The 17,667-nt window shown below is 40.7% G+C and overlaps 1 protein-coding gene across 1 annotated transcript; it reads left to right on the forward strand.

Annotated features, from left to right (window-relative positions):
- The first annotated feature begins 15,125 nt into the window (after window positions 1-15,125).
- Window positions 15,126-16,019, forward strand: LOC139723121 (uncharacterized). Its single transcript, XM_071634390.1, has one exon. The coding sequence runs from the start codon at window positions 15,126-15,128 to the stop codon at window positions 16,017-16,019; it is 894 nt and encodes a 297-aa protein (XP_071490491.1).
- The last annotated feature ends 1,648 nt before the right edge of the window (window positions 16,020-17,667 follow it).

The following is a 17,667-nucleotide window of genomic DNA, read 5'->3' on the forward strand; positions in this document are numbered from 1 at the left end:
CAACCACAACTATACGACCCCTTTAAAGCATCTTGCTCAAAGGCACAAAGCACCATGACAGGACTTGGAACCCTAAACCATTTTGTTGGGAGCCCTGTATGCACACCAAGTAGACACCTCCATGACTAATGAAATAGTACCTGGTAAGATTAAAAAATATACAGACACACATCCAAAACATTGATACACACATATGCACACACACACACGCACACACACACACACACACACACACACACACACACACACACAAACACACACAATTACATACATTGTATACTAGAAGGCTCCATTAAGTTGCTAATATTTTAAAGAAAAATATATCCCTAAGGATATGCAGTCAAACCTCAGTAATCACCTGTCCATAACACTCACCAGCCTATGGTGACCACATTAAAATCTCCCCTGGTCCCAACCTACCAGGAAAGGGTGAAATTATAAATTTGTGAACAGTGGCTACCTGCTCAAAGTGACCGACAACTACACGTAAACAGATACGGTTTCTACTGCAATATTCAACTGCATACAGGGATTTCACCAAAAACATTTAGGGTCACATCCCCCACCCCCTACCTGGAAATGAAAGTGTGTAGTTAAAATCTATAAAAAGCGATCGCCTGCCGAATGTGACCAGTGACCACAGATTTGGTTTCCGCTGCAACAACTGCCTAGCAGCTCAGCAGCAGAGCAACCAGCTGACTAGGTATAATACATTGTAGCTTTGTTGGCTAAGTTGACTGTATCAAACAGATGCTGTGAAGTCATGTTTGTGGCCATGGCAACCATGCATCTCTTACAGTGACCACCTGTTCATAACACCCACCAACCTATGATGACCACAATGAAAATCTCCCCCAGTCCCAACTCCCCTCCCCCCCCCCCAGAAAACATGTAGTTACGAATCTGTGAACAGTGGCCACCTGCCTAAAGTGACCAGCAACTATAACAGATACGGTGTCTGTTGTACAGTGGAAACTCGATATAACGAGATGGTCGGGACCGAGTCATTTTCCTCGTTATAGCCGATATCTCGTTATATCAGTAGGCATAAAAGAAGGCATAAAATAAAGACATTAATTTGCACATGAGGGACTACCCATCATATTTCAATCAATACTGATAACTTGATATTGTGTGTGAGGGAATTACTCACCTTTATGGGTAAGAAGATGTTTTTCGCCAAGGAAATCCAATATCAAGAATGTGTTTCTTATTAATTGTAGATGTTTGAATTTGTAAATTTATATAGCTTGCGATTGTATCAAGATCGTCTGTGGATTGGTATGTGGTTATCGTATGGGTGTGTGTTGTGTGGAAAGCTTGAATAAGGTCTGCACAATGCTGTGTGTGTGTGTGACACATTCTGTATGTACATTATGACTGCGTGTGTGTGTGAAGACGGGGAATTCCCTAAGTAGAAGGCCAATCACAGCATCAGATTGCCTCACACCTGCTAAACGTCATGATGATGTCATGTATACATATGGCCGTCCCAGCACATTTTCTGCATGTATCAGTGCGTGCACACACACACTTCACACGTACAACATGCAGTGCTAGCTGGAGTGCGCTGAAGAAAATGATTATGTGTATACAAGACAGTTTTTGGCGCATCAAGCTTTACAATCTCGGAAGATGATAGCACAGGCGAAGTAAAGCTTTACCGAAGGCATTTTGCTTTACCTCGCTATAGCAGGTTTGATTTACTATGTTTTTCTTTGTTTGGAAGTCACAAAATTTATCTCGTTATAGCAGTTATTTCGTTATAGCCGATCTCGCTATAAGAGTAGCATTTTACATAGACTTGTGTGGAAGGAAATTTGGGACCGAGAAAATTTCCTCGTTATAACCGATATCTCGTTATAGCAGTGTTCGTTATACCGAGTTTCCCCTGTAATAACTGCTCAAAGGGCCTTCGCCAAAAACGTCTAAGGTCATCCCCTCCCTCCTCAACCCCCCCCCCCCCCCCCGAAAGGAAAATGTTGTAGTTATGAATCTACAAACAACAACTGCCTGCGCATGTGACCAGTGACCACAGATCTGGTTTCCACTGTAACAACTGTCCACCTGCACAGTACAGAGCAACCAGCTGACTATAACTTTGTTGGCTATTGCATCATTTAAACAGATTCTGTTAGATCATGTTTGTGGCCATGGCAACCAGTTTGGAAGGGGCAGAGTAATCAGTTCACACAGTGATTTGACATAGTGTATACAATGTACTGTGCATTATGGTATACTGTAACATGACATTTGATAGCCATCACAATAGCTACTGCACCTAACCCTGTCTGTAACAACCACATGTTAATTCAAACACCACATCTCTGATTTCCCTTGTGCAGAGATTCTAGAGAGGTTTGACTGTACAGCCGTGATCTGGCAAAACTACACATCTCGTTTGAAGTGACTTTGAGATCATGATGTTATGAAAAACTCAATAAACCAAGAAATAAAAATTGTAAAAAAATTGAGATACGTAGTTCTGCAAAATCATGGCCGGGTATCCACATGGCATGGTTGCAGTGCAGTAACGGGAACAGGTCAGTAAAGACTTGAGGTAATAATGTAAAGCTCATTATGGAGATATGCTCCTTTACAATTTAATAGCATTTCACAAGAATGTCTCATTTGGCAAAGTTTTATTTCTGTGCCTCTGCACTCAACATTTCTTTCTAAAGATATGTTCTTCATACAGCCTGGCTGAAATTATGGAAATTTCCACTTGTTGCACATTTCTGGCTGCAATCAACTAATACAGTTCACCCCCATTATAACTAACACGGTAATAGCGAAATTCTAGTTACAATGACGTAAAAATTCAGGCCGCAACATTATCCACTCTACGTATTTTTATTGTTTATTTGTTCGGTTATAATGAAATTTCGACATAACGAAAGAAAACTGCTGGTCCCGAGGACTTCGTTATAATGGGAGTCTACTACTGTACCACAGATTGAAAATCTGGGTATGATAAAACATCACAGTCGGATATATCAGCGTCATGTGTTGACAGTGAATCTTTGCCACTGTCACGATGGGCACGTGCCCACAGAGCGTGACCGCACAGAGCGGGACTGCACTGGGGGGAAATCTCACAGAGGATTTTTCTTTTTCTTCCAGCCAAGGAAGGTCGCACAGAAGGGTTAGAAGTGTACGCTTCATTATCGCCTGCACTGATACAAGTGTTTACGTGGTGAATTGAAATAATTGAAAATGATTGCGCAATATTGCATCCTGCAAATCATTTCTACTCTTGGTGCTGAAGCATCAGTATTCACTGCTTTTCACAGGCACTCCACATATATGACGTCTGCTTCTCAGTGTGATTTGGATGAGCTCTCAAAATGCGATGAGCTCTCGTTGCAGATGCCAGACGTACGGCATTCCATGGAAGACAATGTCTAGTTAATCAGAATGACAAGGGCACTCAAGAAAGATGAGAAGACTTGAGCAGATTCTCCCTCCGAAACTCATATGCATGGAAATTTCGTACAAAAACTCAATCTCAAGAATCAGGGAGAGGCAATCAATACGGTGTTTGTCGCATACCAGTTGCAACTTGGCCCATACTTCGCAAATTTTGTGTTTTTAAGTCTTTATTGAATATTTTTCCAATATCACTGTGATAAATTGAATAAAATATTTGGAGTTAAGAACCCCACATTGCCCGTAAGAATGCCGTTTCAAAATATGTTTTCGGAATATCTGTCATGGAGTACGTTTGAGAGGTAGAAGATGCCGTAGGAGTATGTCTGAGAGGCAGTGCCGGTAGATGTCACAGGAGTCGAGTAACATGCATTGCTAATAATTAAATAGTGATTCATCCTTGCATTTCTTGCACTGATACTGTAAAAGTGGAAATTAAAAGTCTCACGTGAATAGTTTTGCTCGTCACATTTTCCAGGAGTCCATATCTTGATTACAAGGAATTAAAAACACAAGAAACTCATCTTACAGGACCAAGCACCAGAAATTACTCACACAAAAATATCCATTTTTATAGCAGTGGATTTCTCGCATGTAAAAAGTGACGGAAATGAAAAGAAAGAGATGTATACATGAACTATGCATAGGTGGGAAAAAATATTCAGTATGCTCTTAGACGTATGACCACAATATCCCACCATGAGCCATTATACACACCTACAAGCTCCATAAAATATTCCCCTGAACTTACTGCCGTACTGAATTTTTACCACATAGATGTTGAATAGGCACAGACGTCTGGAAACTCATTGTCAGAGAATAGACATTACCTATTGGACTGAGGCACATTTCTACACCTGAGCACCTGTGCTTGCTAATCTACAACTACATCATGTTTGCACGCATTACTCAATGCTGATGAAAAAGGCTTGGTGAGTTGAGCTACGTGCCTAGCCACTTAAAAGGATTTACAGGAATAACTAACTCTTCTGACCTGCATCAGACCTAGGACACAAATTAATCCATGACGATATTCATAATTTGCTGCATCACTGAATTTTAGCATCTCCATCAGGAGTATACGGCACAGCAACACTCATTACTTCACATCTACAGTGTACGTATCCGTGATGATATTGAATTTCGGGGCTTGCGTCAGAACTTGGGGGGACAAAGAAGCAAAGACACAAAGAAAGTAGAAGTCAATAATCATAATTTGTGGGATATGGTTTGGCGTTGATGGACAAGTGGATACGAGGGATTACTTCTTATTTCACTCAAGACTAGATAAGGACACACACACACACATTTACACAGGAGAGCACATGTACACGTATGCGGTTAGGAATTTGTAGTCCATATACTAGGCCTATCGGTGCTAATTTCCTGTTTTCCCAGGCTACGTATCGCCTGGCAGCCCCAAACCTCGCCCAGCACCGTGTTTATGCCGCCGCTGATCCCTCGAAACAAGTGATAAATTGATTTGACATTTATGTCGCAAAATAGACTGGGAGGGGGTACTGTCACCTATCAGACTTGTTGGTGTCTTTGTTAATTTAGAGACGTGGTGTTTGACCACAAAAAAAAAAAAAGAGAGCTAAAAAGCAGTCACTGTGTGGCTCTTGAGTCTGACTTTCAGTGTGATCGGTCTCTCTTCTGCTCCTCCTTTGTGCAGCTAAAATAGCTATGATGTAATCATTGCGACCTACAATTTGCACTGAGCGAATTTTGAGGCCCGCTGATCTCTCTCCCCCTGCATTCTTCTCATCTGTCTTTCCCTTTCCTCCTCGGGCTCCTCCATTTTCATTCCTTCTCCCATCTTCCACTCCTCTTCCGACTCTTCTTCTTCATCCTCTCATTATGCTTATTCTCCTTCTCCTTGAATATCTTCTGCACTGTAAAACCACTTGAAGACCACTTATCGATTTAATAACATTGGCGTAGTTGATGCTAAAATCGTGTTGAACACAGCAGTAATTCTTGCTTTTCGCAGAGGACTGCTTTTGGTGCATTTTTTTTTTGTTTCCCCTTTTTTAAGGTACTGGAATACTGTGGGTCAAACTTATAGATAAGCCAACCCATCTGGATTACTCAAGAAAATAACTCCTGATCCTCTTCCTTGTCTTACAGATACAATCCAGTAAAATATTAGTTTACACAAATCATGAAAATGAATGAATGAATGAATGAATGAATAAATGAATGAACGAATGAATGAATGAATGAATGAATGAATGAATGAATGAATGAATGAATGAATGGAAAGTTGTATCGTGCTGTTGATAAGCTACTTGTACTTGGAGCTATGAGTGTGAGTTCTGACAGAGATCTCAAGGAGTTCCTTGTGATTAATCCCCTTGATACCACTAAAACTCAAGAGATACAAAAACTGCATGCAATACAGTTGGTTCATGGCTGAGAAGAGTTATTAAAAGAGTTTTACAGGATCTTAGAAGAGATAAGTTTTATTTCAATGACATAACAGAGCTTTAGGCAAGGAAAACATTTTTTACCAAAAATATTTGGCATTTTTTAATGACACATAACTTTTCTCAACAGTAACAACTAGAAATGTCGCTACAGCGACTGGTTATACCCCCGCCAAACAACATTTCACAAGCTTTGGTCAAAACAACATTTCATAAGCTTTGGTCAAAAAACTGAGGAAGTAGTTAAATCCGAAAGATCTTTCCTTGATCTTCTGCCATTAATATGCCGTTACCATGGCAACGTACTTTCGGGTACTGTCGAAAAATGCGTCTTGCACATCTACAACCAAAGGCACACATCTGTACCAAGTTTCATGGAAATTGGGCAAAAACTGAGGAAGTAGTTTGCAACACAAAATTTTCCATCATTTTGGCTCATAATATGTGAGCTGTTACCATGGCAACATACTTTTTGTCACTGTCAAGAAATGTGTCATGCTGACCTATATCCTAAGACAAACATTCAATATGAATTCCATGAGAATTGGAAGAACACTGATGAAGCAGTTTTGCCATGAAGCATTTTGCCCTATATTTTACCAATAACATGCCGTTACCATGGCAACGCTCTTTTTGCCACTGCGGAAATATGTGTCTTGCACATTAACATATTCAGATGAACATCTGTACCTAATTTCATAAAAATTGATCAAAAACTGTGGGAGGAGTTCGCGACGCAAGATTTGTACCCATTTTTGCCCATAATATGCCGTTACCATGGCAACGTACTTTTGGGTACTGTCAAAAAATACGTCTTGCACATCTACAACCCAAGGCACACATCTGTGCCAAGTTTTATGGGAATCGGTTGAAAACTGAGGAAGTAGTTCGCGACGCAAGATTTGCAACGGATCGACCGTCCGACCGCCCGACCGCCCGACCGCCCGACCAACCGCCTGACCGACCGTCCGCTGATTCCTATATACCCCCTTCAAACTTCGTTTGGCGGGGGTATAACAAAATGTAATACATGCTCCCATGTACATGTTGGAAGTTTTATGTTTCAAGGTCCTTGTAATAAGAATGGGGTATGTAAAATCTGCTTATGCAGCCCATTTACAGCTCAATCTATATTACTTTGTGTCTCTTTGAATATTGTTTCCATTAACAATGCCGTCAGTATGTTCAGGAAATCAAAGAATTAGATGGGATTTTTGTTCTGTTATCTATGAAACTGGAATAACATACATATAATTCATTTATCAAAAAGAATTTCCAGCAAAGGAAATTCCTCCATGAAATGAAATAATGCGCGGAAATTGTCTTGAATTAATGTAAGAGGGTTGCTGTCTAGAACCATTTCCCTCTCCCCCACAGCTTTTGGGCGGTTATGCTGTCAGTATCAGTGATGTGCGAACAACCAAGCCATATTGGAGGAACGGGTTCGATCACTTCCCCCTCTAGGGCTGGTGACAGCCAATTTACGCCCCACACTGAGAAGCTGGGCCCCTTAGCAGACCTAGTTCACAAGCCGACTGAAACTATCCGCTTGATGATGATGAGGTCAAACAAAAAGACGAGGAAAAACAAATTTTTTTTTTTTTCCACGGGGGGATGTCAAAATTGCAGTTTGATTACATGTTAACGAGTCGGGGAAACAGGTGCCATCCGCAACACATTGCCTAACTTGTCACCCTCCGTCGCCGCGACGATGGAGAGCCCCGTGTCGTCGGGAGTGTTGCGGTGAGCGAGGGATTCATTAGAACGGCACGCCCTGGTTGGGGGGCACAGCGCGACACCCCTCGGACGGCCCGCGCCGTAATGATCCCTGTCGCCTGGAGCCTGTCAGGCAGCCAGCGCCTCGGAGCCGACGGCGCATCAGGCCGGTGGGGTTGCCATGGGTTGCCATGGGATGGGAAGACGCGGCGCCGACCGAGGGGAGGGGGAACAAATCTACATTGCTTCTCACCACTCTAAGGCACGACAAAGCCAAAGCAACCAATCAACAGTTGTGTTCTCCCAACCTCCCTGCTATAATAGCTTGGCCAATTGTACTCTTTTTTAATCTGTGCCAAAAACCTAAAACAAACTTAAAAGCCATGAAAATCCCTCCTTCTTTGTTCAGAGGAGGTGAAAAAACACAATAAACAAACAACAACAACAACAACAAAGAGGAGGGAGAAGAAAAAAAATCAAATGAAATCAAGCATTTGTGACTACAGCTGATTTTTCCCTCATTTACACTATTCATGCAGCTACTTTGCTATAAATAATGTTACGGAAACATCACAAATTTTAAAACAAATTATGAAAGAAGATAAACAATGGAAACTCTGTGAAAGCATCCTTGTATAACCATTAAAAAAAATCATATGTGCTGAGTACTTTGTATATTATAGCAGTCATTGGTCTAACATGGCCAGGAACTTGCCTAATTTGCCTCCTACTTGGGAATCAACCAAAGACTCAAATCAACAGAAAAAACCTGCAAAAAATCACAAATTTCTACACTGATTTATTTTGGATACAATCAAGGGTCAGGGAGATTAATATCTGAATATGATAGGTCAAATTGAAATGCCACAGGTAACATGCTTTAAAAAAAAAAAAATTACAACGAAGTTTTGAGTTGAAAAAACTTACACATTTTTAAGATTCTGACAGGAGGTAAGACATCAAACTTTTACAGTCTTTCTAAAGAAATTGTATGAAAGAAATGTATTGCTATTGTTGCTGTTTTTGTTCTCTTTTTTTTTTCTTTTTCTCTCTATTTTCCTTGTCTGCAAACTTTGTAGTCGTACCACAGTGGCAGGTAACAGATCACAAATAGCATTTTAAATTCATGACTTGACATTCGTATGAGAAACTATCAATTGACTACTGGTTAACTCCAGGACATTTTGGGAGTACAACAGCTAAATTTCAAGTTCATTCATTGCAGTTGCTCATTGCATGAGCAAACCCCCTCCCCAGCTCCCCCCCCCCCCCTTCCCCCCTCACCTGGTGGTGGTTTTAGCTCACCTGAGCCTTTGGCTCAGGTGAGCTAAAAACCACAGCGGTATCATCATTTTTCTGGACAATTGTGGCCAGAACACAGAAGATGATCGTTGTAAAGCGATTATAGAAGTTGATCACTGTGAAAAGACACCAGCAAAGAGAAACAATAACAGTGCTATGAAAGTTGAACTGCCATATTCTTATTCCTTACCGCGAGTCACAAATGCATCGCCAGCAAACATTAAGACACTCCTGCTTACTTCCGGGCTCCACTCTAGAAGGCTTATATCACCTTGTGTGACATAAATCTTTCTGCAGAGCCTGACACCAACACGACATCACATCAACTCCCCCCAAAATAGGAAAACAGAGTAAACTATTAAAATAAATAAAGATCATCTTTGAAATGCGGAAAGATCACCTTCCTGCACCACAGACTAGGGGACCTTCCACGACTTACGGGTAATTAGCTTTGATAGACAGGCCTACCTGTACATTGTTAAACCTCCACTGGGATTTAAAGACCACAATATAATTACAGTGCGGTAATTGGGCTCCCAGAGAGCGAGCGGTTTTTTAACCACTTTCACACCAGCACTCGGATGACATTTACAGGATAACCTCTGCTTTTCAACAAAAAAAAAAGAAAATAAATCAATAGATGAATAGATAAAACAGAAGACTTACAAAAACAATACCAAAGATAACAACAAAAACATAAAAACAAACAAGATGGAAAATCTAAAAATTAGAATGAATATACAACCGGAAGACAGGTGGAAGCATTCTTCTATGAGAATTCCCAGGTATATTATAAACGTGAATGTTAAGATAGCAACCCATGGTAATCCATTGTCCACATACCTTTCTCCTATTTCACTGAAATTCATTTTGAAGTCAAAATTCGTTTTCAATGTCACATTTGTCAGTATATATATATATTCTTTTTAAATTAGCCTCCGCTCAGATCAACTACGTGGCAGGACTTGATATATCCAAATCTTTTAGCTCTGACTTTCACAAAAGTAAAACGCACACACAAAAGAGAAGTAGCTCGAGAGAACTATGATGCGATATTTGTAGGGAATGAAAAGAGGTACATAGATGAAGAGAAGACAAACTCCAACAGCTGTTAGCTGCACCCCGACTCTCTCTCCTCCTCTGCAGATACTGATGATGGTGATGTCACTCATTGACCTACATTTCGCTGTCATCGCCGTAACGCTTCATCACACCCACATGCAACGATTTTCTCTCCGACAAGACACCTTATCTATGGGAGCCATCAGTTGGCGCATACTTGCAACAGAAATACCTCACTTTGTCAAGCTCCACCCGACTCCCTTTCTTACCCCCCCCCCCCATCTCTCCTCCATCCCAAATACACAAACACACATGTACTCATAAGCACACACAGACACTTGATTCGTAAATAGCAAACATTAAAAACTTGTCTCTCATCAGTAAGTGCCATTTCCCGTTTTCATAATCCTGTTTATTAAACCCACCAAACCACAGGTGCGTCACACACGCCCTGCACTTACCCCCCTTGTCCTCAGGGGGGACGATCTCTTTCTCTCTCATTCCCTCTCGTTGCCAGCAGGCTGCAAATGGGGGCGATGGAGGGGCAGGGGTCTTGCGTGATGGCTAATTGGTCATTTGTCGCGCCTCGCCCGCGAATTTTCCACTGGCAGCTCCTCCAATGCCACAGCAGGTCGCCACATCAAATCTCCATGTGTTCCGGAGGAGGTTTTAATCGTGGTCCTGGGCTTGTTTGATTACAGCTAGCAGTTTATTACAGTGCCAAGTAGACCAGCAATAGGGATGTTGAATGTTCGAGTGTGTGCATACATTATATGAAAGAATTGCCAACTTTACATCTGACAACCATGCCACATGTTCAGAAATTTTTCGGTGTGGAAGAATTGTTCCGTAATTATCAGGACGCATTTTTCTTTTCCGTCTCTGCTGGATTCAATATTTTACAACTTGATGTTATCATTTCAATGATGTATCATCATCATCATCATCATCATCGTCATCCTCAATATGATCATTATTACATCATCATCTTCATTAACATCTTAATCATCATCATCATCATCGTCATCCTCAATATGATCATTATTACATCATCATCTTCATTAACATCTTAATCATCATCATCATCATCGTCATCCTCAATATGATCATTATTACATCATCATCTTCATTAACATCTTAATCATCATCATCATCATCATCATTGTCATCCTCAATATGATCATTATTACATCATCATCTTCATTAACATCTTAATCATTATCATCATCATTGTCATAATTCTAAATATGGTAATTATCACATCACCATCTTCATTAACATCTTAATCATTATCATAATCATCATCGTTATCCTTCTAAATATGGTAATTATCACATCACCATCTTCATTAACATCTTAATCATTATCATCATCATCACCATTGTCATCCATCCTCCTCCCCCCCCCCCCCCCCCACTAATTTGTACTCAATCAAAATTAATGTGAATGAAAATATTTTTGATAGCACAATTCGTTGCCCTCTGAACTTGGCAGATCATCCAAATTTTTCAAATCACTCCCGTGATCTTGGATGAGTATCAACAGGCCACATTCACTTGAACTTGGATACAGATGGTAGAGAGTCGGTCTTTATACTAACAAAAATCCTTTCCTCACTGTCTTTTTCTTATAATAGACCTCATGCATCTCCCTTTGCTCAGTATTTTCACTGGTAAACTCTGAACTCCTACATGTAACTATATCAGGTGCGATCAACAACCATACATGATCTGAATATGTTGCCTACCCAGCATTTTGCCTACTAGCACTGTAAAAACCAGAGATTTTTGCATGCATAAAACTTTTGCTAATATCATGAGGAGTCAAGATTCGCAAAAGAAAAACGCATGGGAGAGTTCTATGTTGTTTTCTCTACACAATGCACTAAATGACAATGGCGATTTGCAAAAGTTTCATGCCGTGAAACTGGCCCTCAGCTCCAATACTGTATACACCGTAAATTTCACAAGGCTTTTATTTTCGCAAGTTGGGAAAGTTAAAAACATGCAAAAATAATACCTCTGATCCTGGCATGAATGTGTGATGTGCACACGTATCATTTCTCCATTTAGGACCATAACTCCAAGATCACGATTTTAACCACTCGTAAAATTATTGGGAAGTCCCAATTCACGGAAATTTAGACTTGTTAAGTATATGGCGGATACAGTATGTGAAAGATTCATGCTGTGAAAGATTCAACTTTTACCATAACTGCACTATCAGTGAGAGCAAAAGCTTGCCCATGAAATGGGTTGGAATAAGGAGTGTTTTTTTTTTTAAACTGCTGTTTTCCTTTTACACTCATAGTAACATCACAGCCCACTGCTTCCTGGTCTTTCTTTTTCCTTTTCTTTTTTCAATACAATTACAAATAACTTTTGAAATACTTCATGAATGATCAAATTTCCGGCAATTGGGCATGTGTGTAGATAGCTTAGCAGGCATAATGCCATCATTCGTGCTTGCCCAGCTTGGTAAAAATCACTTACATAATCACTAATCAGTAATCTTAAATAAGAAGATAATTATTGTGTCTGGGCATGAGTTCAATCATCAGGACATGCTTATAGATGTACGCATGTCAATACTTGACAAGAATGTGATATCAGTTTGATGTGCTGAATAGTTGATGGGGCGAATGTCTCCATGTTTAATGTTTGATGTCAATCTCCAACACATCTAGAGCATGATAGCAAACTTTGCATTCAAAATGCATCCCGGAGAAACTGGGACACAAATCACGAGAATCAACCTCCTTGCCTCCTAAATATACGGTTCCGATCCACGTGGATTCTCCATCAATGGCACACGTATAGAGCAAATAACGTCACACTTCCGAGCGTATATTGGCTGATGTGAGTCACTTTTGAATGATGTCTGACAAGACTCCTCCTGTATGTATTTAGTGCTGTGGTTGTGTGATGTACATCTAATTACTGAAATGACTCTTTTTTTTTCAAATATCGAAAACAGTAATTCAGTATAGACTGGACTATTTAAAGAGATACATTGTAAGGGAAGCAAAGCAAAATACATCAGAGAAGGAAAAACTAAAAAAAAAAAGCATCAAAGCTGTGCGTAGGCATGGCTTGCTATATGGCCATCTCCAAGGATCAGTGTTTTGGAGCAGATTGACTGTCCGTCATCTGGACAGGGGAGGATCTTTCAATCTGGAAGAGTAAGGGGGAAGCGGAAGCCACAACCTTTGAATTTCTGCGGCAAAGAGTAGAAAGTAAATGATCTGTACTCGCCCATTTGGACAACTACGGTGGGAGTGGGAAGATACCGTGAGCACTGGTCAACAGCAAGTACTGCGATGGCATTCATAGTTTCGAACATTGTTTAAAGCCCTCACTGCGCTTTATTCGCAGATTGGCATTGGATGTCGCGAAAGTAACTGTAAATGAATAGGTATTACTGAATCCCCCAAATCCCTACTGAGTCACCTCACCATGGCCTTCCGGTTGGACCAAAGGTACATTGCTACATCTGGGTGGGCTTGCTAACTTTACAACTGAGCTGTGTTTCGATGCATCACTGAATGAAATGCTGATGAAAAAACGCATGACAAGTTCAGTTAAGTCCCTGGGCACATAAAGGGTTATTAAATACCATTTCACCAACTATCTGTATCAATTATTTAAGTGTTTGAAGACCAACTGGGTCCCATCGTCTGGCCCCAAAGGGGGGGGGGGGGGGGGGGGGAGGGGGGGGGGCACCCCTGGATCTGCCATGAACATGATTTTCCTGTCCGTGCACATGAGCACTTGCACATGACTCAAACTGCTTACAAAATGCTGACACGATATATACCAGTGATTAAATAGTGATTGAATTAAACACTCGAGTGGTGACAAAGAGTCAATGGGAAATGGGAAAGCAACTTGCACTAAATATGTCACATACAGCTAACACCATCTTCTTTTTCTCATATGGCACATGGTTGCTAAGGGGAGTGTATAGTATTGGTTGAGACCTAATTTCAGGTTTCTAACATTTTTTGGTGAGATAATGAGAAACCTCTTATGAAATATGAAAGAGCATGTAATTCCATGAGGAATTCAACATCTATTTGATGAAAATTTGTTTTGAAATGGCTGAGATATCCAAAACAAAGCGATTCTAGTAATTGTGGGACCCACACTTTATTACGATCGCTTTGTTTTACTTTGTTTTTGGATGTTTCCGTCATTCCAAACCCGATTTTCATCAAATAAACTTCGAATTCCTCTTAAAATGGTATGCTCTGTACTACATGTATTTCATACATGTTTTCTTGGTATCTCCCAAAAAGTTAAAAGCCCAATTCTCATCTCCACCAATACTGTACCATCCCTTTAAAACACTTCCTGACTATTGCTAGTCACATGGACAAAGCACAAGGGGTGGGCATCATTCGCTGGTTTTTCTTGTGTGGGTAGGTATAGGGGCCACTTCACCGGTTTAGTACCCTGCTCTTAGCAACGAATGAATGAAGTGGGATCTTTTACGTGCACGAATCATGACTAACTCACACACGGGACCTCCATTATAATATGTCCTTTCTGAGGGACAGAGTGTTTTGCCTCTTACTGGACGGGTTGGTATGATTACACACAACACTGCTCAGCTTGGCTTGGGAATTGAACCCGGGTCCTTTGGATTGGGAGGCACTACCGACTAAGCCAAAGCACCACCCTATATACAAGTATACAGTCAAATCTCTCAGCAAGGTACCTCAACTTATTCCATACAGTAACATGTGATTCGGTAAAGATGTATACATTTGTGCTCCTATATGTCTACTATGTTTGCTTGTGTCCGTGTGTGTGTGTATGTGTGTGTCAGTGTGCGTGTGTTTGTGTGTATGTGTATATGTTTTGTGGGTGTGCATGTCTGAGTTATCTCCAGGTGCAAGTGGTCCTGGTTTCTGGAAGGTTACAAGACCTTTTTTTTTTTTTTTTTGTTAACAACAAATGTCAACAGACACAACTTCCAAGTCAGACAAACCTACATAATTTCAGTTTCTGAGATCAACGCATGCGCAGCCGAATGGAGTAGACGCGCCATCTTTGAACTCCGTCCTCTCCTCAAGAAACAATACTATTTTCAATGCCTGGAGGTAACTATTGACGCTGCAAAAGGGGTAAAATTACATTTTCGCACCTGTAGAACAATTTGTTACTGCTTTTTGCTTCTTTCTCAATGAGGAAAACCTATGACTTAAGGCGCAAAACCATGCCTGGTCAATCTCAGCGTTCCACCAGTACCAGTGCACAGTGCCCACGCCCTAAGTCACCCGTCCCTCCATCCACGCAAAAAGCCGCAGCGCCAGTGCCACCGTCTCGCCAGCAATCTGGTGACAAAACGGACATGGAGCCAACGCTATCAGACGTGCAGAAAAAACTCGTCGACTTCTCGAGCAAGGTATGTGCCAAGCTTGATGACATCCATGCAGATATATCTTCTATGAAGAAGAAAATGATTGACCTAGAGGCTGCAGTGGAAGATAATTCTGCTCGTGTGTTAGATCTGGAGAAAGGCAGGCTCCCCCTATTGGAGGAGAAACTCCAGAAGGAGATTGAATCCCTGAAAGAGAAGCTGGTGCTATCGGAGATTTACCAACGAAAGTCGAATCTCCTGTTCTACGGCTTGGAGAAAAAATCAGAAGAAAATGTGGAAAACGTGCTCCGAGAAGCTTTTGTGTGTCTCGGCTTGAGCGACGAAGAAGCCCAGTCAGTTGCCCTAGTCAACGCTCACCGACTTCCGAGGCGTAACGACGCAAATAAGGTTCCTCAACCGATCATCGCGAAGTTCGTGTACATGTCCCAACGGAATCGAGTGCTCTCCGCCTTCGAAAAACGACCACGACATCCCGTTCCCGCTCAACCCGGAATCGTTCAGCCCAGGCCGCTCAGAATCAGTGTGCGCACCGACCTTCCTCCGGCTCTCAAGGCTGAGCGTGGCAACCTTGCTGCCGTCGCCTATAAGCTCAGGAAGGAACAAAATCTCTCCACCAAGATCGTTGTCGTTGGTACCAGGGTCCTGTTATTCTCCAAAGCAAAGAGTGCTACAGAGTGGCAACCATACAAAGAATGAATGGTGAGCTTTGATGAGGACTAGGCCCTATAACCATACTGTCATGTTGAAATTTCATCCCATAACACAACGGAAACTACAAGAAAAAAAGAAGAATAAAATAGGCTTAGACTGTGTATAATTTATGTGCTTACTTTTTTTTGTTTGGTTTTTGTGGGCCATAGTGATCCTGGTTGTAATCTGGCAGATTGTTCGGATGTCATTTTGACGATTGACCTTATGAGTTATGTCCTATACAGTATACAGGTCAAAAGACATGTTTAATTGAAGTGTTATGTACCAAATGTTCATTTGTTGGATTGTTATGACTTGATTCATTGTATAAGAAACAATTACGATTTAATGAGTTTAGGACGTTCACTCTGGACTACTTGGATTTAATTGTGCAACCCACACGCTGTTTATGTGTCCGTCACTTCACAGTGAAAATTATAGAGCTATGAGGCCTATACCTGGTGCGTCACCTATCCAGCCTGTTGGCTTCTCCAGTACCTACACAAAACCCTGTTTGATATGAGTTATCATAATGATATGAATGTAATTCAGGTAATTAACGTCTATTCTGTTTGTTTCAAGTCTCCGTCACAGCCAATAAGAGTTTTTACTCTTGAAAATAAACTTTTTTTTTTCTAACCTATTTTTTTTACAGTAGTTTCCAGATATTCAACAAATAGTTTGTTGATAAACACGCCTACCTTATAACACAAATTTCCCAGCTTTTCATTTATTGGATAAACAGATGTATGAACAACGATGACCGTTTTTTAATTCCTTTTCTTTCTTTGGATGAATGGTACAGCTTTTATCAATTTTTCAAACCATGTGAACTAATCTGAAGACAGTAATGACTGTATGTTTACTGCTCAAAGATATTTATGCTCTTTTTTCCCTACCCATATTGATCTTTTGAGCTTATTATACACATGGCGTCTCCCGGTATTTAACAACCAGCATGATAATGTTCATTATTGTATCGAGGGGGCGCTTTTTCTTTTTCTTTTTTTCTTTGAAAAATGGTACAGCTTTTATCAGTTTTTCCAACTATGTGAACTAATCAGAAGATAGTACGGACTGTAGTGTTTACTACTCGGAGATATACTCTTTTCCCCTACCCATATTGATCTTCTGAGCTTACACTTATGGCGTCTCCCGGTTTTTAAGAACCGGCATAATAATGTTAATTACTGTATCGAGGGGGTGCTTTGGTGAGCAATATGCCCTTATTGCTGTGATTGACCTACACACGTACACACACGAAAAAAAAAATCACTTCAGTCGTTTTTCTTTCGAACCCGCATGCCATTGCAGTGTAATGATTGCTTTGTGACAGTTAAAAATCACACAGATCTCAGTTCAGAGAGTTTGAGATGATATGTAAAATTGTATGTAACCACAAGTCCTGGATTCGTTCTTTTTTTTTTTTTTTTTTTTCGTCTTCTTCTTCTTCTTTCTTTCGACCCTATGCAGCAAACACCAGGTGAATGTCACGAACAAATGCATTGCTGGCTGTAAAACCACCATGCCTAAGAGTACAATTGCATTTTATGACTTTGTATCTTGTACATTCCTAGTATGAAGCTCCGTGAAATTCTACACGAACGCAAGCACTTTTTCTTTTTCTTTTTTCTATTGTTTGATTTTAACGCAT

The sequence above is a fragment of the Diadema antillarum genome, unplaced genomic scaffold, assembly GCF_040938485.1.
Source record: "Diadema antillarum isolate AM-2024a unplaced genomic scaffold, OU_Dant_1.0 scf00000181, whole genome shotgun sequence".
Classification (NCBI taxonomy): Eukaryota; Metazoa; Echinodermata; class Echinoidea; order Diadematoida; family Diadematidae; genus Diadema; species Diadema antillarum.